Source organism: Hyaena hyaena, unplaced genomic scaffold (genome assembly GCF_003009895.1).
Source record: "Hyaena hyaena isolate Hyena2069 unplaced genomic scaffold, ASM300989v1 scaffold_432, whole genome shotgun sequence".
NCBI classification, from domain to species: Eukaryota; Metazoa; Chordata; class Mammalia; order Carnivora; family Hyaenidae; genus Hyaena; species Hyaena hyaena.
Window position 1 is genome coordinate 1,439,866 of NW_024081063.1, and position 20,735 is coordinate 1,460,600.

Genomic DNA, 20,735 nt, shown 5'->3' on the forward strand with positions numbered 1-20,735 from the left:
TGTCAGCACAGAGCCTGATGCAGCGCTTGAACTCACGGACTGTGAGAACATGACCTGAGCTGAAATCAAGAGTCAGATGCTTAACCAACTGAGCCACCCAGGCGTCCCTCTCTTGAACACTTTAAAAGATAAATAATAATTAGGAAAAACATTAAAACCATTTATAACCCTACTTTCCTTGCACAGATTAAAGAAAATTTTCCATGTTAATTTCCAAATATATGCACATATTTTGACATGCTTGCAGTTAGCGATGTGCTGTTATACCTGCTGAAATAATTTCCACTAAACTGCCATTTTTGTGTTTATACCTACAGGTAATACGTGTAATAGGTGGTGTGCATTAAGTATACGTTTATATATGTGATACATATGTGTAGTCGATACATGGCACACATATGATGCACATATATTTAATAGCCTTTCATAGTACTTTAGTAGCTCCAGTTTAATAGGGGCCTTATTTAATAGCTTTGTAATGTTCCATCTCAATTTACTTTTTAAAAAATTTTTTATGCTTCTTTATTTTTGAGAGAGAGACAGAGTGTGAGTCGGGGAGGGGCAGAGAGAGAGGGAGACACAGAATCTGAAGCAGGCTCCAGGCTCTGGCTGTCAGCACACAGCCCAATGCGGGGCTCGAACCCACGAACTTTAAGATCATGACCTGAGCCGAAGCTGGATGCTTAACCAACTGAGACACCCAGGTGCCCCATCTCAATTTATTAAACCACATTTCTAGTGTTGGCTATTTAGACCTTTAGTTTTGGTGAAGAAAGCAGGACTGCAGCCGGGAACCTGAAAATGCGTTATTTCACGCAAGCGCCTGTCTCTTTGACCTCAAGGGAATAAAATTCTTCCAAGAAAAGCTGCCCATTAAAAAATTCTCATAACCTACTGAGCTTCTTTGCAGCCCGAGCATCTTCAGTAATTAGCGTGTGTCCTGTCCTGCAGGTTCACAGAGATGTGGAGTCACAGCTGGTGTTGCAGGAGTGGAAAAAGGAAAGAAAGGAGATGAGGTAAGAGGGGCCACCCCGTCTATGCCCTGCGCGGGTCACACGCCTTCCCCAGGGCTGGCCTGAGGTGGCCATTCTTTCTTAGCTGCTGGGTATGAATGTGGCCCATCTCCAGAACTAGCTGTGTCTGCCCTTCGTGAGGGATATGTGACACTTGAGGCAGCAGCGACCTTTCTCCCACCTCCCGGCCTGTTTGACTTTTCCCTTCGGGCAGCTGGTGGCCCAGCTGTTGGTCACGCGAGCAGCACAGCGTGGCTCCTGGGACAGTGGAGGAGGCGGGCTCTGAACCGCGGTGAGGGGCCCTACAGCCCGGTGCTTAATGTTACCAGGGGTGTATCAGCACTCAGTGTCAGAACGTTTATTGGTGAGCATGGCCCGCCTGCCGTCCGGAACGCCGGGCTGGTGGGCGTCTTCCGGGAACAGTTGCTGGAAGGAGACCCATGGACAGTCGTGCTTGCCTGAGAAGGATGCTGGATGTGTAGGCGCTGTTTATTGGAAGGAACAGTCACTGCCTGGGCTCTGGCCTCTGAGCAAGGGGACAGCCTGATTGGGGGCAGCATGGGGAGGGGACAGAGTCCTCCCTTGGGACTGCAGAGGCCACCTACATGTTGAATTTAGTCCTTCTTCCTCTCTCTTGGTGTTGGCTGCCCAGGGCTTATTCTGACTTGATTCTTATTCTAATATTGGCCTAAAAGTATTGCCTGAGAGGGGGAGAGGTGGCGGGGAGGCCTCTCGTGTGATTGAACCTCAGGCCTCATGATCCAAGGGCCAGACCAGGCATCTCAGGTTGTCAGATGACTGAGCCACTTCACCTTCACATTCGGTTTGGGATTTAACTCTCTGGCAACCTCATGCCTTAATGAGACTTTTCACCAAAATTATAAAAACCATTTATGTTGCTCCGCTTGCAGACCTAACAGAGTTTTTAAAATTTTCTACTCTGCTTGTCATAGCATCTACTGTCACCACGGACTGTACAGATGGCTGATACCAGCTAGTGACTTTTGTCACACAGTTATGTATGTGGTTCCATTTTCTGCTGTGTTTGTAACTGATTTATTAATAGTCAAGTGGTATTTTTCTACCTTGCTGGACTGTTCTGTGCATAGGGGACCCAGCCAGCTGACAGTGTAGTGTGCCTGTCCTGTTTGCGTGTGTATGTGTTTGTGTGTGTGTGACGGGGTGTTGATTTCCACACAGATGCATGGCTGCAGGGGCTTAGAGCCTGGGCTGGGTGAGCAGCCTTGCAACACGCTGTCACCTGGGCTGCAAGGAGGCAGTGAGGTGCTTGGAGCTGTGTAGCAGATAATGGAGACTTATTTACGTCACTACAAAATAATCCTTAATTTCTCAGACATCGAAGTACTTTGGAGTTTCTCATACGGTTTTACCTGTGTTACCATACTCAGTTCTCACTGTAACCATGTAGAAAGCAGGGTGTCAATCCCATTCCGTAGCTGAGGGAAGTTTGGACACTGAGAACATTGTGCATCTGCACCCCCTCTCCTGCCTCCTCTGGTTTGGTTTGGAAAACATGATGGGTATGTTTAGAGGGCCATCCACGTGTCCTCTGGCTAACCTGAGTGGGAAATGTGGTCACGGTCATTTTGATGGGTGTTTGGCCACAATTTTCCTGATTAGAGGCTGGGGCTGCTCTAGGCTGATTTTCCCCTCAGCTGAGTCCTATGAAAATGAAAAGGGGATTTTAATTTCAGGAACTGCAAAAGAGACTCTCCTGAACTGTTCTCTCTTGCTTTGCTCTTTTCTTGCTTCTTCAGAGAAATGACCAAAAATTTCTTCAACACCCAGTTTGGAAGCTTGTTCCGCACAGACCAGAACCCGACCTACTTCCTGAGGCGCCTGTCACGCTTTGCTGACATCTACATGGCGTCCCTGAGCTGCCTGCTGAACTACGACGTCAGCCACACATTCTACCCCCGGAGGACTCCGCTGCAGCACGAGCTCCCCGCGTGGTCGGACCGGGCCCCAGGCCCGCGGCTCCCGCTCCTCTGCGAGGCCCAGGCCGAGTGAGGGCCCAGCGCGCGGCCGCCGGGACGCCCCAACCGGCCGGACCTGGGGGCGGCCTGCGCGCAAAGGGGGGCTGCTTTCCGGAGAGACACAGCACGCCTTTCGGTACTGGTTTCCTACCTTACGGACACCGCTCGCCCAGTTGCCAGGACAGAAGCCAGCGGCGAAGCCAGCGGCGCGGCGGCCCGGCCTTTGCGTTCGCGGTACTGGCTGCGCTGCGAATGGAGACTGTTTCCTGCGCTCCTATCCCGGCATCGGTTTCTCGGGGCCCCTGCTGCCATCTCAGTTCCAGCAGCTGAAGTGCTGAAACGTTGACTTCTCAGTGGGAAACGGGCTGAATATCGGCAGGCAGCACGTTGGGAGCCGCAGAGGCCCCGTGACCTGCGACAAACTGCTCGCCGGAAGCTGCCGGGTGGGTCCGCTCTGCGGAGCGACGTGGCGGGTGGTGACCGAACCACAGCCACCTCCCAGGTCACGCAGCACGAGGGCCTTGCATCCTGGTGCCTCGTCTGGAGGGAGACCCGGCCTCCCTGCAACGTCTTCTGTGAGAGAACAGGAGAACGTGCGAGCCCTGGGCCCGTGCTCGTCCCGTGTCGGCTTGCCGTGTCTTGCTCCACGCAGCGGAGGCCACGCGGTGCCACCGGTGGTGTGCGGCTTCAGTCCTCCCCCAGGGCAGGAGGGCAGGGACAGAAGAGCTTCTGGTTTACTCCTGCCGGCAGGACAGACTGTGCGATCCGGCTTTGAGGACGCCGTGACTTTGTCATGGGCCTTGCAGGAGTTCACCACTGAAAACGCCAACCCAGGCATTGGTTTGGTGTGCCTACTGGAGGGCAGAAAGTGACACAGGCAGAGAAATGTCCTTGAAATGCTACGCCGTGACCCCTGCTGGGTTGTGTTGGCATCTTGTTAAAACGTACGCGTTAACCAGCAGGGGGGGATGAGGGGGCCCTGTCACTGCGTAGCACCCCCAGTCCTCTCCTCCCCTTACATTTCCTCCCTGCCATGTTTGTGTGGCTGTTTGGGGGAGCCGGGTGGTTTTCTTGAGGTGGCTGTGCTTAAGGTGGGAGAGGATTAAGGGCGTGGGGGCCCGGAGGAGGCTTAGGGGCAGCCAGCCCCCCAGGTGTCTCATTCTCTCCCAAGGCGAGTGACTCTCAGGCTTCACCCTAAAGGATGGCAGGTCCACGGAAGGGGGCTTGTGGAGAGTGCTTGCTGAGTCCGCGCTTTAGTCCGGCAAATGTATCAGAACCAGTTGTCAATGAACTGCTAGCTTGGTGTTGCCTAGGCTACCTGCCAACATGCAGAAATGAAATGAGTTACATGGGATCCTTCGTGATGCCCTTGGTGATGCCCTTGGTAATGCCCTTTAGACCCAGTAGACCCAACTTGGCCCCCTTTTTTTACTTGTAAATGTTTGTTATAAACACAGTATCCATTCTTTTTTTGGGAATGGGGTAGGCGTTTTGTTTGCTGTGTTAGCACCTGTAAGTTTTAAGCATCGGAGGGTATTGAAGATGAGTATTTAATAGGTGCAGGTGGGTGCCCAGAACTGCTTGGTGTTAGGGTCCCCAGTGGACGAGATGGTGCTCTGGGCTTTAGAGTTTCTGCTTGGAGAAGCTGAGCGAGGAAGCAAAAAAAAAAAAAAAAAAAATCCTTAGTTTTAATCTGATCAGCCATTGGATGTTAGGTACATGTTATAGTGTGTTTTGTTTACTCAAGAATGAAGTAGAGATGTTTTTAAAACTGTCTTTTATGGATAGCTGGGTTAGGTGACCCACACCTTAGGGGAGAACTACATTTTCTCGGGACAAATAATAAATTTTACAATATATTGCCAATTAAGGTTTCAGTCTCTGGGCCATTGAACATGGCGGGATTGAGATCTGGCGTGTGGAGCAGAAGTCTGGCGTCCATGTCAGCGGGTCCCACGGAGCAGGTGCCGGGCGGACTGAACCCACACTGGGGCCGGCAGCCTGCGTCCGGACGGCCGCTCCCGTGGGAAGGACAGGCACGGGCATTCTTGTGTGCGCTCAGTCAGGACAGATTTTACCCTGTCCCTCTCACGGCTCCACTGGGATCCGGCACACCGCACCGGGCATTCTGTCCTTTCCAGTTCGCTGTTACGCACACTGATGCAAGCATATTGGTACAAGGGAAGTGAGCCCCTTTTCTACCATTTAGAAAAAAATCTGTTTGGAAAGTGAACTCAGTGAAATTGGTCTGCACGTTATAAAATATGTTCTGTTTCTAGGCTTGGTTAGGCTGGTGGTACGGGACGGTCAGTCGCCGCCGCGGCAGCCCAGCACCGCTCACGGTTCCCGCGGCCGACTGGTGGCAGGAACCTGCACGGCTGGCGTCGCAGTCGTTTATGGATGAAACTCAGCTCTTAAAATATTTTAGGAGTTTGGCTTAGAGCTCCCTCTTTTCTCCTCACATAGCCTCTCTTTTCTTCTCTCTCTCTCTTTAATTCTCCTCAGCTCCATTTCCTGCCACCACCATTAATACCATGTAACATAAGCCACCTGTTACTGATTCAGGCCCGTCTTAGACTAAATGACTAGTTGCTGTGGATGCATTGGGCCTCTTAATTAATGCAGAAGAGAAATGAGAAGTAGTCTTCCCTCCTAGCTAATTTAGCTTTGGGTGAACTAAATGGCTTTTCCTCTCTTTTCCTCCCAACGGCCTTTTAAGCAGTAGAGTATGTTAAGTATTGCACTTGATTCCTTCTGCTGAAGGCTTATTTGCTGCCAAAGGCCCACTCGGGAGCCCTCTTCCAGAATGCTCTGAGACTAAATTTGGCCAGACGCAGGGTTCCTTGATTGCTCTATTCAACTGCTAGGGAGTCTGTATTTTGCCCTCTTAATACTAATTTCCTTTTTTCCAATTCTCTCTTTTTTTTTTTTTTTTTGCATTCGCATTTGAGGGCCTGGCTCCAAGTTCAGCTAACCGTTAACACCCTGGCAGATTAAGGAAAGAAAAAGGAGTGAAGCTTCTCTAGGATTCAGCAAGCCTTGCCTGTAAAGAGCCAGATAGGAAGCCCTTGCAGCTTTGCAGGCAATTTTTTGTCGCCGCCGCTTTAGGAACGGGCACGCTGTATTCCGTCACCACTTGATGTACAAAAACAGCTGCGGGCTAGACTTGGCTCCCCCGCCGGAGTTTGCCCACCGCTGCTCTAGTGGCTTGTGCTGGTGGCCAGGCCAGTTCCCCTCTCTGCAAGCATGCAGATGAGCCCTGTCAGAGCTGCGCGCGGCCACTAGAGAGATGTTCTCTAGGTGAGTGCACTGCGCTCCGGTCCATGCACATCTGTGGCCAGGGTTTCCAGCACACAGCGTTCCTGTGTGGTGTGGGTGCTGGCTGACTGTCCTTCACTGCACTGACTTGTGGTCAGTGCTCGTAGCCGGTGATGGGCTCGGCCGCCCAGAACACCCTTCCCAACCGCAGGACCTCCCCCCGCCCCCAGCTGCCGGGCAAGCTGCTGGCTTAGCATCCTCAGCTGTTGGCTCATGTCATAGAGAGCTGTCCTCCAGGAAAAGCCCTGCCTCAGACAAAGTCCTGCCCCCTTGCTGGAGCAGCCAGCCCCCACCTCCTTCCCTTCTCTGTCCTTCTCTTCCATTTCCAGGTGGCCATCCCAAGAACACTCCCCCACACACTTCCTCCACGCGAACTCCATCTCCTCTGGGGACCCAGCCCGCTACAGCCCCTCTGTACTTTTTGAGTACGACACACTTGAGCCGGGACTGAGGGAACCGTGTTCTAACTATTCAGAAGAAAGACAGGTTGTGCCTATATGGTATCAGGCATGATAGATGCAGACTAGGTAGATTTCCTATTTATTCTGAATGTGAATTTGCCATTTATTCTAAGTGTTGATTTTATGTGAAAGGATATTGAACCTAGTGCCAAATAAAAGTTTGAATTATGTCGTCCAGTCCATTGTGAGGTTGTGTGTTTTTGTGTGCTTTAGTGGCAGAGCCACATCCAACTCTGACGTGCCCTAAAAAGAACAGCCTGGTGAGGAGAGGAAGACGTGTGGGTCATTTCTTGCTCCTTTTGTCCTGACAGCCCAGCAAAGCACACTCGCTTGTTTTCAGAGCTTGAAGACTGTAGTTAAGGCACAGACGGAAAATTGGCATGAGCTCTAGACTCAGGTAGGCAGCAGAGAACCCCTTGGAGTTTCTATTCCCACTTGAGAGCAAGGAGAACATGGCCATCCACGTGGTTCCCTGCAAAGCACCAGGAAAGCTCAAACTTGGAAGCAGTGTTTTACAGGCAGGAATTAGTGAACAATACTAAACCAGGAGTGACTGCTGTGAAGCCAAATCACTACAGGGTTTTAGATAAATTTACAAATACTTTGAAGAGCTTATTTTTTAAAATTGTTTATGTGTGTGCATACACGTGCACATGTATTCACTGTATTTTCTTTTGACTCTCAATGCGCAAGAACCTTTGCCTCATTTACTCCTCTCAGGGATAGCCTGCTGCTCTTCCTTTAAAAAAATTTTAATGTTTTTTTATTTTTGAGACAGAGAGAGTGTGAGTGGGGAAGGTGCAGAGAGAGGGAGACAGAATCAGAAGCAGGCTCCAGGCTGTCAGCACAGAGCCTAACACAGGGCTCAAACTCATGCACCGTGAGATCATGACCTGAGCTGAAGTTGGATGCTTAACCGACTGAGCCCCGCAGGTGCCCGTGCTGGTCTTCCTTTTAATCACTTACCTCTTTGCACCTGTGACAGTAGTGGGGGACTCACTGGAGACTCTGTGCCTCATTCTTTTTGGGGAGCGGTCTCCCGGAAACGTGGCATTGTTGTAGGCGCGTTGTCCTAGTGGAGATGGTGTGCTGCTCCGTTCCTGGAGTTGTGAAAAAGCTGAAGACCCTGGGGCCACCAGAATCTCTCCCCTGACTGCAAAACCCCCATGACATGGAACAGTAATTTGGGCCATGAGGGCAGCAGGAGAGGCTGAGGTCTGCTCAACCCAGGCTTTCACTTCTCCATCCACAGCAGTGATTCCCAAACCTAGCCAGTCCTGCCCGCTAGGGGACATCTGGAAGTGTGTGGTGGGTGGCTCAGAGGGTGCTCCTTGTCTCAGTGATGGGAAGGGCAGTTCTGGTCTTTTGAGGGCAGGGACCTAGTGTGGCAGATATCCCGCATCACTGTGATACAGTGATGAGAGAGCTGTGTACAGCGAACAACTGTCCCGAGTCTACACGTAACCACTGGAAAGTTCCAGAGCAATTTTCATTACCCCAAAACAAATCCATTCCTTCCTTCCCTGTGTTCCTGGCAATCACTAATCTACTCTCTATGAACTTGCCTATTCTGGAAATTTCATATAGATGGGATCATACAGTCCGTCGTCTTTTGTGTCTGCTTTCTTAGCATGGCATTTTCAGATTTTATCCATGTTTTTGCATGCATCATAGTAATTTTCCTTTTATGGTGGAATGCTACATCACTGGATGTACCACTATTTGGTTATCCATTCATAAGATGATGGACATTTGGGTTGTTTCTCTTTTTTGGCTATTATGAATAATGCTACTATGACCATGACTATATAAGTTATTATACGGACATGTTTTTCATTTCTCTTGGATATGTACTGAGGAATTTCTGGAATGTCTGGATCATTATGTTTAAGTTTTTGAGGAACTGCCAACCTTTTTCCAAGTGGCCACTACATTTTACATTTCCACCAGCAATATATGAAGCTTCTGATTTGTCCACACCCATACCAACACTTGTTATTGTCTTTTTGATTATAGCCATCATAGTGGGTGTGAAGTGGCATCTCATTGTGGTTTTCATGTCTTCTTAAACAAAATTAAAAAGTTTAAGAAATTAATTAAATTAAGAATTAAGAAAATTAAGAATTAAGAAAGAAGAATTTATAAGGCAGGTGTTGGCTAAATGCAAAGGACCTAATTAGGCCTAAAAAGTGGATTTTACCTTCATGGTTTGACCCTTCCTATGGCAAACTATTTTTATTCCCCAAGGCACTAGTTTTGTTCTGTTGATTTTATTTCTGTCCATAAACATTTATTGAGCACATGGCATGTACCAGACACTGGGCTAGGTGCCGACACACAAAGACGAAAGAGGGAGGTCCCTGCCTTTGGAGCTTACAATCCAACAGGGAAATGAGACAAAGGCCATACTTAGTGTTGGGAAGGACGTAGTTAAGTGCCACATAAAGGTACAAAGGAAGCACAGCAGAGGGACGGGTCCCCCTGGGTTGGTGGGTGGATTTAACATGGTCCCTCACCCACAGAAACCAGGTAATCCTCCAGATTCACCAAAGAGATGAGGTATGGCTTGAGTGCTTCCTACTGTAAAACATTAAAGGACCTTCCTTTCTGAAAGGCAGGTGGTGCCGAGGATTCACAGTTGACAGCCTTTTGGAGGAGGCTCTGGCTGATGGCTACTGGCCGTGGGGGGTGGCCGCCGCCGCAGGTCTGGGCCCTCACAGCGCCCCCAGGGGGTCACTGCTGTCCAGCTGCTGGTCTTCAGTGTCCTGGAAAAGAGAGGTCTCTGAAAAACTGGGTGCAGGACTTTCTGCTTGTCGAATCTTTCCAGGTTGAGTATTCCTTCTGGCCACCCAGCTGAAGCCTTGAAGGGACTCAGAACACACTGCCCTAAAATATGGCACCTTGGCATTTTTAAGATCTTAAGCTGAAGGAAGTTTTGAAAAAAACAGAAGAGGCAGGATGGTCACTCCAACCTTCCTCTCCTTGTCCCTCTTCCTCCCGTTTCAGGATGAAAGAAAACACGTATCCCCAGAGACAAGGAATTGGGGGCCAGGAATCTGTACAATCTGGTTAAACTAACCCTTTATTTTCCTATTTACTTCACCATTTACTACCCCAAGCCCAAACCTCCGCCTTGTCAATCCTTCACACATGTATTGTTTCTTTACAGAAAAGCTTCCTGTTCTGGTCATTTCAGGTCTTCATTCTCTCCTGAAGGCTCCCCATGTACAGGCGAACTTTCAATAAAGTTTATATGCTTTTCTCCTGCGAATCTGTCCAGATTCCTTTTCAGACCCAGCCAGGGACCCTAAGAGGGTGGAGGAAAACTTTTTCCTTCCCTACAGCTTAAACCAGTTCCTCTCTAAGTGCCCTGTGAACATGTTTGTGGTAGGAGGGTCTGTTCACCTGGCTGGCTGTCTTGTGTTGGGAGGCAGGATGGTGTGGTGGTTGTGGGGACAGTCACCGCTGCTTGGAGCTTCTGTGCCCTGGACATCATTTCAAGTCTGCCGTTTTCCCCTGATCTATAAAGGGCCCTGATAATATTTACCTCCCAGAGAGGTGTGAAGATTAAATCACATACTACATTAAGGAAGGTATCAGCACCCCACAAAAGGTGGCTAGTCATATGATTACAAAACACCACTTTCACGGGTGCCTGGGTAGCTCAGTTGGTTAAGCATCTGACTGGCTCAGGTTATGATCTCACAGTTTGTAAGTTTGAGCCCTGCATTGGGCCTACACTCATGGTGTGGAGTCTGCTTGGGATTCTCTCTCTCTCTCTCTCTCTCTCTCTGTGCCTCCCCAACTTGTGCTTTCTCCTCTCTCAAAACAAAGAAATGTTTTAAAAAACATGTTTAAAAAAACCTTTCAGATTTAAAATTCTTCTTGAGCATTTGAGAGAGTCCAATCAGCAGCCCTATTCCAGAGGCGGCACCCCAAGCCTTACATGGCTCTGATTGGCACTGACGTTCTGTTAATTTGCATAAGGGGCGTGTTCCAGATGCCTGGATTGGCTACAGATATTGTATAGGCACCCCCACCTTCAATATAAAAGGTATGAGAAGGTAGAAGGCCACTCGTGGGACTGGCACCCTCAGCTTAGGACTTCTACTCCTGGAACATTTTTTTGCCACTTGGTCTGATGAGAAAGTTCATCTGACTCCTGCATATGGGATTCCCTCTTCTCCTGCCTCTGGAGACTCTTTCGTGCCTGGGGCTGACAGGGCCCTCTGAAGAAGACAAGCAGCTGAGAAGGTGTGAAGAGCGTTGAATAAGATGGATAACATTCCCCCGCTCCCAGCTGTTTAAATGAGGTTGATTTCAACATAACCGTGCTTCCACAAATAAACTACTGCTTAATACATGCAGAGCTGAACTTACCCTTTCAATCTGGACGGGGAAACTTTTAATGGGTTTGATTAGAAACACAAAATAGGGTATGATCTGGTTATCTTTCAGTCTATTGCAAAGATACTAGTTCTGCTACCATGGGTACTAAGAACACAAGATATTGATGCTTGGTTCACTGCAGAAAAACAAAAACATCGATTGCACTATATAAGCTTAAAAATGGTGCAGTACAATATTCCTGTAATGTTTCCACACCAACTTACAAGAATTCAACAACCATGAAGTCTTGAGGGGAAGGGCAGCACATGTTCAGGCATAAAACAATCACAGCAGCTCTCTGGCTTTGCTTACTTTTCCATGAGGGTTCTAGACCAACAGCCCAGATTCAAGTTACTTCCTTGGACCTGAGTAGTGCTGTCAGCTCAGTCTGCTGAGGCACGTGCTAGCTGTCAATTCTTCTCATCTTTATATAAAAGGAAGGATTAAATGTTATTACTAACGTCTCCATCCAGACCTGGTGATAGACTACAGGTAGGATGTACCTTCCACAGTCAGTGTGAATGGGGCACCTTGCCATGGGCTCCCTCTGGGTTGAAGTCAGTGGGCCCCCATCTAAGCTCAGGGATCACTAACTAGAAATGAAAGGTTATTTCCCGGAATATCAGAGCAGAACATGCCCCTCTAGACATAAAAGGGTTGATCAAAGTGAGATAGGGAAAGCGAAGGACTCCATAAAAATCTGCTTATGCTCCCTTCCTGCCTCTATTCTTGCTCGGACCTGCACCCCCACCCCGCTCTACACATGCCTCAGAAGGCAAATAGCATTTGGCTTCCTCTAAGGCACAGGGGTTCATGATTTCTCTAGGACAGATAACATCTAAGGAAGGATAGGGTGAGGATAACCGGACTAAGCCATCATGTGCCTATTTCAGACCACCAGCACTAGACATCTCTATGCCAAGGCCCTCTGGCTCCAAGGACTAACACTCGGACCCCTGTCTTTGTTCTGGCTGGTTCCTGGATGCCTGAGAGGACATGTACACAAGACCACCATCCTCAGTAAAAACCCCCAGACCCAGAACAAACACAAGATTCCTGCTCTTTTCCTTCTACAGCCTCGCAGGCACTCCGTCTGCATCTGCTCTCTCTGTATGTTCAATAAACTCTGCTCTCACTTCCTGCTAGTTCATGTTTGATTTCCATCCTTCAAGAAGCCAAGGACCCTCTGGGCTGGTCCTGTGGGACCTCTTCTGGATCCTTGGGCCTGGTCTGTTGGCATCAAAAGCAACATAGCTTCAAAGGTAAGAAGCAGCTCTAACAATGGGCAGAAAATGTTGACAACATAAATTGTTTAGTTAAAAAAATTTTTTGAAGTAGGTTTCATGCCCAGCATGGGGCTTGAACTCATGACTCTGAGATCAAGAGTCACATGCTTGGGGCGCCTGTGTGGCTCAGTTGGTTGAGTGTCCAACTTTGGTTCAAGTCATGATCTTGCAGTTCATGAGTTCAAGCCCTGCATCGGGCTCACCACTGTCAGCACATAGCCTGCTTCAGATCTTCTGTCCCCTTCTCTCTCTGTCCTTCCCCCACTTGCATTCTCTCTCTCGAAAATAAATAAAACATTAAAAATTTTTAAAAAAGAGTTGCATGCTCTACTAACTGAGCCAGCCAGGCACCTCAACAATTTAAATCTAAGTTTAAAGCATAACATGAAGAAAGAAAGAAAGCTTTTTCGGGGCTGAGTCTTATTTTGTGCGGGCTTCCTCATCAATGTTTTTAGCAGAACTAAGCTCTGGATTTGCTCATGTGACGTCTCACGTTTCACCTGGTCACAGGTTGGGGGGTGGGGGCACCTCTGGTTCTCTCCGATTACCTCTAATTGTTGGAGACTTCAGCCTCCCCGAAAGAACTCGGGGACACTGAACAGCCAACATGGCTTCAGTCAACTTGTGATACTGGCTTCTTTAGGCTTACTGCCCTGAGATTGTCCTAGAAGTGTGCTTTTCTAGGTGCAAAGCTTTTCACTTGCATTTGCTGAAAGGCATCATTCACCCCCAGCTGACTCTGGTGCCACGTAAAGATGCAAACTCACCAGGAAGGGGTCGTAGGAAGGTTCTGGGGGAGCAGAGGGTGTGCTCTCATATAAGGGGTTTGGTATATTCTCAGGCTGCTGCTTCCCGAGGGCTGCAACGTTGATATCCTCCTCCGACTGCTCAGAAAGACAAGCACAGGCTGAGAGCCAGGATGTCCCCAAGGCAGGAGCGGCTCATTCAAGCCCAGGAAGAGCCAGCCACGCCCCACCCACCTCCAGGAGCTTTGTCTTTTTAACAGTCCTTTACTGACACAAAGGTGCACTGCTCTTGAGTGTTCAGCGCAGTGGCTTAATCTGTCCATCCAGGTGTGACCCCCCCAGCCCCCCCACCCCCCACCCTCCCCCCCGCCTCAAGTCAGTGTATAGGGTGTTTCCATGCCCTCCCTCTGCCCCAGGAAGTATCCTCATGCCCATGGCCACCAGCACCCAATCCCAGCCAGGGTAACTGCTATTCCGACTTTCATCACCCTGGAGTGGCTTTCCCTGTCCTTGAACTTGATATAGAAGGGCTCATACAGCATGGACACTGCTGGTGAAAATGCTGGAGTGTATTAATAGGCAGATGACCTGCGAGGAGGAGCTGGCCTGCGGCTGGGGCTCTGCACTGTCGTCACCAGGCGGGTGAGGGGGGCAGCTGGAGAGTGGGGTGGGCCTGGCAGGGGCTCAGCTGTGGGGCCGCTGCCAAACCTGGTCCCCAGAGCAATCCCTTGCTCAGCCCAGACCTGCTGGCCCACATGTGTGCCCAACAGTTCAAACGGGGGGATGCTTGAGGCTGGCTGCACTGTAAGGCCAGGCCGTGCAGCTCCCTGACCCCGTCCTCCACCCCCAGAGTCAGTCAGCCCTGAAGCCTCCCCACCGATCAGAGTGGGTGCTTATCTCCCCTTTCCTCCAAGGTGAGCTACCTCCTGGGCGCCTGGCGAATGTGCCTCCAAGCCAGACCCCTGCACGGAGAGCCCATGCTGCTGGCAGCCCATAGCCCCCCCCCCTCACCAAAGCCCCGCTCAGCCAGGGCTTGCAGCTGCACCTGGGCTCCTCTCCCAGTGGGGCCCACCCCAGATGCGGGGGGCGGGGTGAGCACCAAGCCCCCGGCTACTGCTGGGTGGGCTCTGTGAAGTGGCCGGGCAGCTGAAGGAGCCCAGGGCCGGGCGCTGGAATGCAGAGAGCGCCCCATCAGTGCCTTCCCATGTTTCTCTGTCTTACCTCAAAATGCTGGAAGCCAATTGTTCTCCGGTTCAGTCGAAAGTAAGAATAGGCAGCCAAAGCAGCGGCTCCAAAGATCAGGATGGTGGCAAAGAATATCCCTGTCCCCAAGCCAGCGTGGACCGAGGCCTGCACACAGAGAGGGAAGGGGGGTTACTTAAAGCTGCTGCCTCCTCAGGAGAGGAGTGCCTTCTGGAGCCCACCTCATTCCTGCTGGCCTGATGCATCTTGGGGGCCAGTTGGTATAAAAATAAAGATAAGACAGGTGACATATACTTAGCCCTTGCTATTGCCAAGGTCTCTTCTAAGGTCTTTCCATGAAATACTCCAGTTAAACCTGGAATAGTCCCTAGAGATAAGGACAGTTATTATTGTTTCCATTTTTACAAGGTGGTGGGGCACAGAGAGAGGGTAAGTGCTTGCCCAATATCACACAGCCAAGGAGGAGCAGAGGTGGGCTTTGAACCCAGCCTGGCTTGGAGCCTATGCCCTTAACCACTACGCTATGGCGTTTCCCAGAAGCCCAGTGGGCTCAACTCTCCCTCACACTTTAGAAAGCAAAATAGTGACACCACCAACCAGCCCACCAACCCTTATCGAGCCCGTGCCGTGTGCCAGGGACTATCCTAACTATTTTATATTTTTTAATCCCAATTCTCCCAAGAACCTGGAGGTGAGGTAGGTATTATGACTCCCATTTTGCAGATGAGGAAAATGGGGCTTGGAGATGTTCTGGGATTTGTCGAGGGTTGCAGAGCTGAGGAAGTGGAGAGGCCAAACCAGAGCGCGGGATTTCCAACTCCCCTTCCAGTGGCCTCTCTGTCGGCCCATTCATTCAACAAACATTAATGGTGACAGCAGAGGTGGGATGAACCAGGGCCCTGTGGCCCTGAGGCCAAAGTGGGAGTGGGAGGCTCCTCCAGTCTCCAGAGAAGAGGGGGCGGGGCTTCTAGCGACAGTTTGCCTCTTGGGAAGTGGACACTGGACCCCCTGCCAGGAACCTTGGATACTCACCAGTGGGGCAGGGGGTGCCTTTAAAGGCCTGGAGATGACATGAATGATCCCATTGGAGGCAAAGATGTCCCACTGAAGAATGGCTCTTCCATCCACAAACCTGGTCTCCTGGGGACACGAGAGGAGGGCTGCTGGGGATCTGTGGCCACCTGCCTCTTTTCCCCACGCGGGCAGCCCCTCCGTGGAAGGCAGTTGCTCGGTGTTTCCGAGGTCCTGCAGTCTGCGTGTCAGACCTGTGGTTACCGGTAGGCAGCACAGCACTTCTGCTCACCACCTGGACAGCCCAGGACATGAGTTGCCCTGGGGCCAAAAAGCAGATCTAATTGCCACAGGGAACGCAAGGGCCATTCTGTCCTGTCTGCTTGTCTAAGAGATGAGAGTTCAGAAGGAAAATGGTTTGGCTAAGGTCACCCGGGTAGCAAATGGCAAGCCCTCAGCCTCTGAGCTTTGGGTCCACTGCTCTGAGCACCACACCGAGCTGTTAGAAAACGGAGTTTTAAGTGATCTAGTCCCCTGCCAATCAAAGCGTGATTTTTGTCTTGTGCTTATGGGCATCAGCGGGAGTTCATTAGAAATGCAAAATCTGAGGCCCCCATACCGCACCTACTGAATTATAATCTGCATTTGAACAAATCTCTAGGTGATTAAATGCATGTTAAAATTTGAGTAACACTGGTCTAAACCACTAATCTTCAAGAAAAGAAATAATTTATCAGGTAAAAATTAAAAAAATAATACTCTTTGGGCACTTGCCACACGTCATTAACAATTCTCACACGCCGCAAGCACCGTATCACTGAATCCTCACGAATGCCTATGATTTTGACACCACGGTTGTCCTGGTCATCACTACTGCCACCACTTCTCATAGTATGACCACCACCACCGCATGGCATCATCATCATGATGAAGATAATCATCACCATCACCATCATCACCGTCAGTGTCATCATGTCAATCATCAAAATCCATACCATCAGCATCCTGAACGCCATCACCACCCTCATGATCACCATCAATATCACCATCACGGTCATCACCAATATCATCACCGCCACCATCATGAAACAGAGGTGGAGAATCTGCCATTTAAAAATGGCTTCATGTAAAGTTCCTCACTCATGACCAGTTTCTGGGGCCGGTGGTCACCAGCGGTTTGCTTGCCAAGAGGCAGGGGTTGCCTCATGGTGTGGTGTGTCACTGTGCGCAGCTAGTACCGTCCCTTGACTGCAGGTCTGGAGTTTACTTTCACATACTAGTTGCCATCTATTAAGCACCTACTGTATGCTAAGGTCTTTGCACATATTATCTCCAGAAAATCCAGAAGATTTCTCATACCAGTTGTTGCTGGTCCTGGCTGGCGGTGATGAGCAGCTGGCTTCCCAGCTTAGTTTGCAGGATGGTACCGTTGACAAGGTCATTGTAAAAAAAGATGCTGAGGTTGGTGAGGTGGTGCTCAATGTCCCGCCCAGACAGCGTCTGAGAGCAAAGGAGAAACATAAGAATGGTCTGTAGAAGTCAAGCAATTTTATTTTTAATAATAAAGATGACACAGGGGGAAAAAAAATCTCTTCTCATAGCCTTGGTTTTCTGCTTCCAGGTGGAGATAAGGAATGTCAAGTCTTCTCAGGAGTCTGCTTGTCCGGGCCCTCCGCCACAGGCTCGCCTCTGGCTAGGTTGTGGCACTGAATGTCCTGTTCGTGAGGACTGGGTTGTGAGTGGGTAACGGCGGGCAGAGGTAAACTCCTCTCAGCCCTTGGGGGGGCCGGGGCCGGGGGCGTCAGAGGCTGCAGCCGGCCACCCGTGTGGAACAGCCGTTCCTCTGTGGCGTGCACGTTAGTGTGGTAGACTGATGGCATCAGCGGCTCTGGCTCTTCTCCCCTCCTGCATTCCTGTCCTTGGCCAGGTAACTCTGAGTGCGTCCCACTATGGCTTTGGGCTCAGCCACGTGACCTATGGGGCCCGCAGCACGTCAGCCAGTGTGACCAGTGGGAGGCTCGCTCACCATGAGAACATGCCCGGGCTGGTCTGCTGGAGGGCAGGCGGCCTGCGGGGCAGAGGCCCAGGCGGGTCGCCCCGGTCAGCCCACAGCCAGGTCACCACAGGCACGCCAACGTGCCCGGCCAAGACTAGACGTGCCCACTGCCCCGCAGATGTGTGAGCTGTGTAAATGTGTGGCCCCTGAGGTTTGGGGTGATTCGTGGTGATAGGTACTGATACCGTTTAGAAGCCCCCGTCTAACGCACAGGCTCCAGGCACCCGCCTCACCTCATTTTCCCGCAGCCCGCTGTTCTGTGGCACAAAGAGGGTGCTGCGGATTGACAGGTCCGTGAGGCGTTTCAGGAACGCCCGGCCTCGGGCCGAGCTGTTGGAATAGGCCAGCACTTCCTGGGGGGAGGAGAGAGTGATCAGCCCGGGAGCCCAGGGTCATGGGGCACCACCCATCCCAGAACCTTCCCGATGTTGGCCACGACTCATCCCATTTCTTCTGACTGACTCTCGGGAGAGCTTTAGGAGCATTTTTTCTTTCCTCAGTGAACCCCATCATCCTAAGTCACAGCCACCTCACAGACAACTCTTTATTTTTAAATTTTTTTTCAAGTTTATTTTTTTTGAGTGGGTTGAAGCAGAGAGAAGGAAAGAGACAGGATCCCAAGCAGTGTGGAGCCCGATGAGGAGCTCGAACCCACAACCCATGAGATCATGACCTGAGCTGTAATCAAGAGTCGGAAGCCCAACCTACTGTGGAACCCAGCACCCCCAACCCCCACAGACCATTCATGACATGGCAGCCTGTGCTGTCCTTTGAAATGTCAGGTCAAATCTTACTGAAACCTTGCAATGCTCTGCATTTCACTCAGAGGAAAAGCCAAAGGCTTTACAATGGCCCATGAGGCCCCAACCATCTGGACCCCGTTGCCCCTCTGACCCTGGGCTCCGGCTGGGCTCTCCCTCCCTCCCTCTGCTCCAGCCACACTGGCTTCCTTGTTCTTCTTCAAACTTGTGCAGCACACTCTTGCCTTTCATCCCTCCCCAGCTGTTCCTTCTGCCTGGAATGTTCTCGTCTCACATCCGTGTGGCTAACTCCCTTTCTTCCATTCGCTTTTTTCTCAAACGTCATCTTCTCACCAAGGCCTTCCCTTCTCACTCCGGAAAACGGGAACCCTGTGGTGGCACACCTTTCCCTCCCTGCTCTACTCCCCCCACCCCCGCCAGCATACATAATCACCTTCTAGCATTCAATACTATTTACTTATTCGTTTATTGTTTGTATGTCTATTTTGTTCACCAATATATCTCAAGCACATGGTGAGCACTTGTTAAATACTTGCTGAAACATTATAAGAAACCTCGGTACCCAGCTCAACTTTGCCATTGTGTACACGGGGCTACTGAAGCCTGACACTGTTTCCTCTGAAATGTTGGTACAAGCCAAGCTCCCGCACCGCAGAAACATGAATTTGAGGGTTTATATTTGGTGTGTTTATGGTAACCCTGAATTTTAGAACCGTTAGATGGATACCATTTGGTCTATGGATAACGACTCACCATTTTGGAGCCCTTGGTTTAACTTCTGCCCTGATCCTTTAAGCCCTATACTTATGCCCAGTCCCCTCTCCTTGGCTGTGCCCTTGACCTTTCTGGGAAGCCTCAGTTTCTTTATTTATAAAATGGGGATAATAGCAGAAATGACCTCATGAGGTCACATGAGAATTTATTCATACTAATGTGTGTTTACTGAGCACCGAGTGTATGCCAGCCACAAGGCAGAGATAATCCTTTCCCGCAGGGAGCTTACATTCTGTGGACTGAGTGATAAGTGCTCTGAAAGGGTTCAGATGTGCACAGCACAAAGTAAATGCTCATGAAATGCTAGCTATTCTTGTTCTTCTTCTTAGCTTAGCTCTTTGATCAGTGAGCACCAAATCCTTCTACAACTGGAGCTTTCTCTTCATTAGGCCTAACTTGTAGAATAACTGAAGTGACTGAAAGTGCAATACTAAGTGCAAGTTGAAAGTTGGCTCACTGGCAGCTAACTGGATAGCCCTGCCCTGTCTGCGAAGACAAGAGTGTCTCATTCCTGCAGATCAGACTCTTAAGCTGCTCTAGATGCAAGAGACAATGCCAGCTAGCCATGGTGTGGCAGTTCCCACGTGCTGGCCACGGTCTAAGTGCTTTACAAATACTAACTCACTGATGAGGTTAGTGAGATCATCCTCTCCATTTCCTCCATCCTGAGGGAACTGAGGCCCAGAGAGGAAAGAAACTTGTTGAAGGTGGTGCAAGTAAGTGGCAAACCCAAGCTTCACATTCCAGCAATGTGGTCTGCTGTCCAATATCTTAACCATGACTGGGAGCCTTTGGCTTCTTCCAAGGACTTGCCTCTGACTAACTGCCTTCCTCCCCTGCGGCAAACCCAAGCAGACATGGTACGTACCCTCAGGAAGTTTGTCAGCGAGGGGAAGGACATCAGGACCTGCAACAGATTCCCACTGCACGAGAAGCCATCTCCCACGTAGCCGACCTTGCAGGTACAGTTCACATCTGGAAGGCAGGGACACACAGCCCCATTCCAGTGAGCCAGGGGCCCGGCTGCTCCAGCTCACCCTTGGGGATGGGCTGGCCAGGCTGAGGACTGCCCCGCAGCTGGCCCGGGATCTGACGTGTAGCTGGGCTGGTTACCTTGCATCCGATAGCAGAAGACATCCCACATTTCACTCTTGTTGTTTCTCTGTCCATAGTCTATAATTCCCACAACACCGGAGCCACAGTTCTGGGAGGAATAGGCCGTGGGGTAAGCGACCCGCCCGCTCTGCAGCCAGCCTGCTGAACAGAGGTGGTACTTGGCCTGCAGGGACACAGACACGGCCGCGGATCAGTAGATCAGCTACAGGTTCATATTTGGAGTGAGGTCCTTTGGTGCCTGTCTGATTCTCCCCTCAGACTGTAAACTCCAGGGAGTCAGGGTCACGGCTCATTTTGTCTATTGGACCCCTGTGCCTGGACCACAGTGGGATCTCACTAAATTGTTCTCAATCAATTCACTGAATGGATGAAAGTGGTACCCTCTTTTTCTTAGAGGTGCCCAAGTCCTTCACGTTCGTTTCTCTTCTGTCTGTTCTTGACTTGAGATTTCCTATCAGTCATCTCCTACCTGGTTGTATCGAGAGATGGGGCAATCCCCATTTAGGACCTTTCACAGCCCCTCCAGACATTTCAAAACTCGGCTGTTTTGTGGGTTCAGGGAGATCATGGGCCTGCGGTTACTGGCCCCTTTCTGGTTTTTAGC

The 20,735-nt window shown here is 50.4% G+C and overlaps 2 protein-coding genes across 2 annotated transcripts in view; one reads left to right on the plus strand and one right to left on the minus strand.

The window, feature by feature from the left end:
* Positions 1-6,960, plus strand: part of NT5DC3 (5'-nucleotidase domain containing 3) — a 63,209-nt gene extending 56,249 nt beyond the window's left edge. The window contains exons 13-14 of the mRNA XM_039252907.1: positions 952-1,016; positions 2,792-6,960. Coding sequence (XP_039108838.1) covers positions 952-1,016; positions 2,792-3,044 — 318 coding nt within the window. The 3' untranslated portion in view covers positions 3,045-6,960. The remainder of the gene's footprint in view (positions 1-951; positions 1,017-2,791) is intronic.
* Positions 6,961-9,062: 2,102 nt separating this feature from the next.
* Positions 9,063-20,735, minus strand: part of STAB2 (stabilin 2) — a gene marked incomplete at its 5' end in the record, with an annotated part of 137,737 nt that continues 126,064 nt past the window's right edge. Inside the window, 8 exons of the mRNA XM_039252871.1 lie at positions 9,063-9,554; positions 13,232-13,348; positions 14,432-14,560; positions 15,446-15,553; positions 16,784-16,924; positions 17,714-17,833; positions 19,884-19,990; positions 20,129-20,294. Of these exons, the coding sequence (XP_039108802.1) occupies positions 9,504-9,554; positions 13,232-13,348; positions 14,432-14,560; positions 15,446-15,553; positions 16,784-16,924; positions 17,714-17,833; positions 19,884-19,990; positions 20,129-20,294 (939 nt within the window). The remainder of the gene's footprint in view (positions 9,555-13,231; positions 13,349-14,431; positions 14,561-15,445; positions 15,554-16,783; positions 16,925-17,713; positions 17,834-19,883; positions 19,991-20,128; positions 20,295-20,735) is intronic.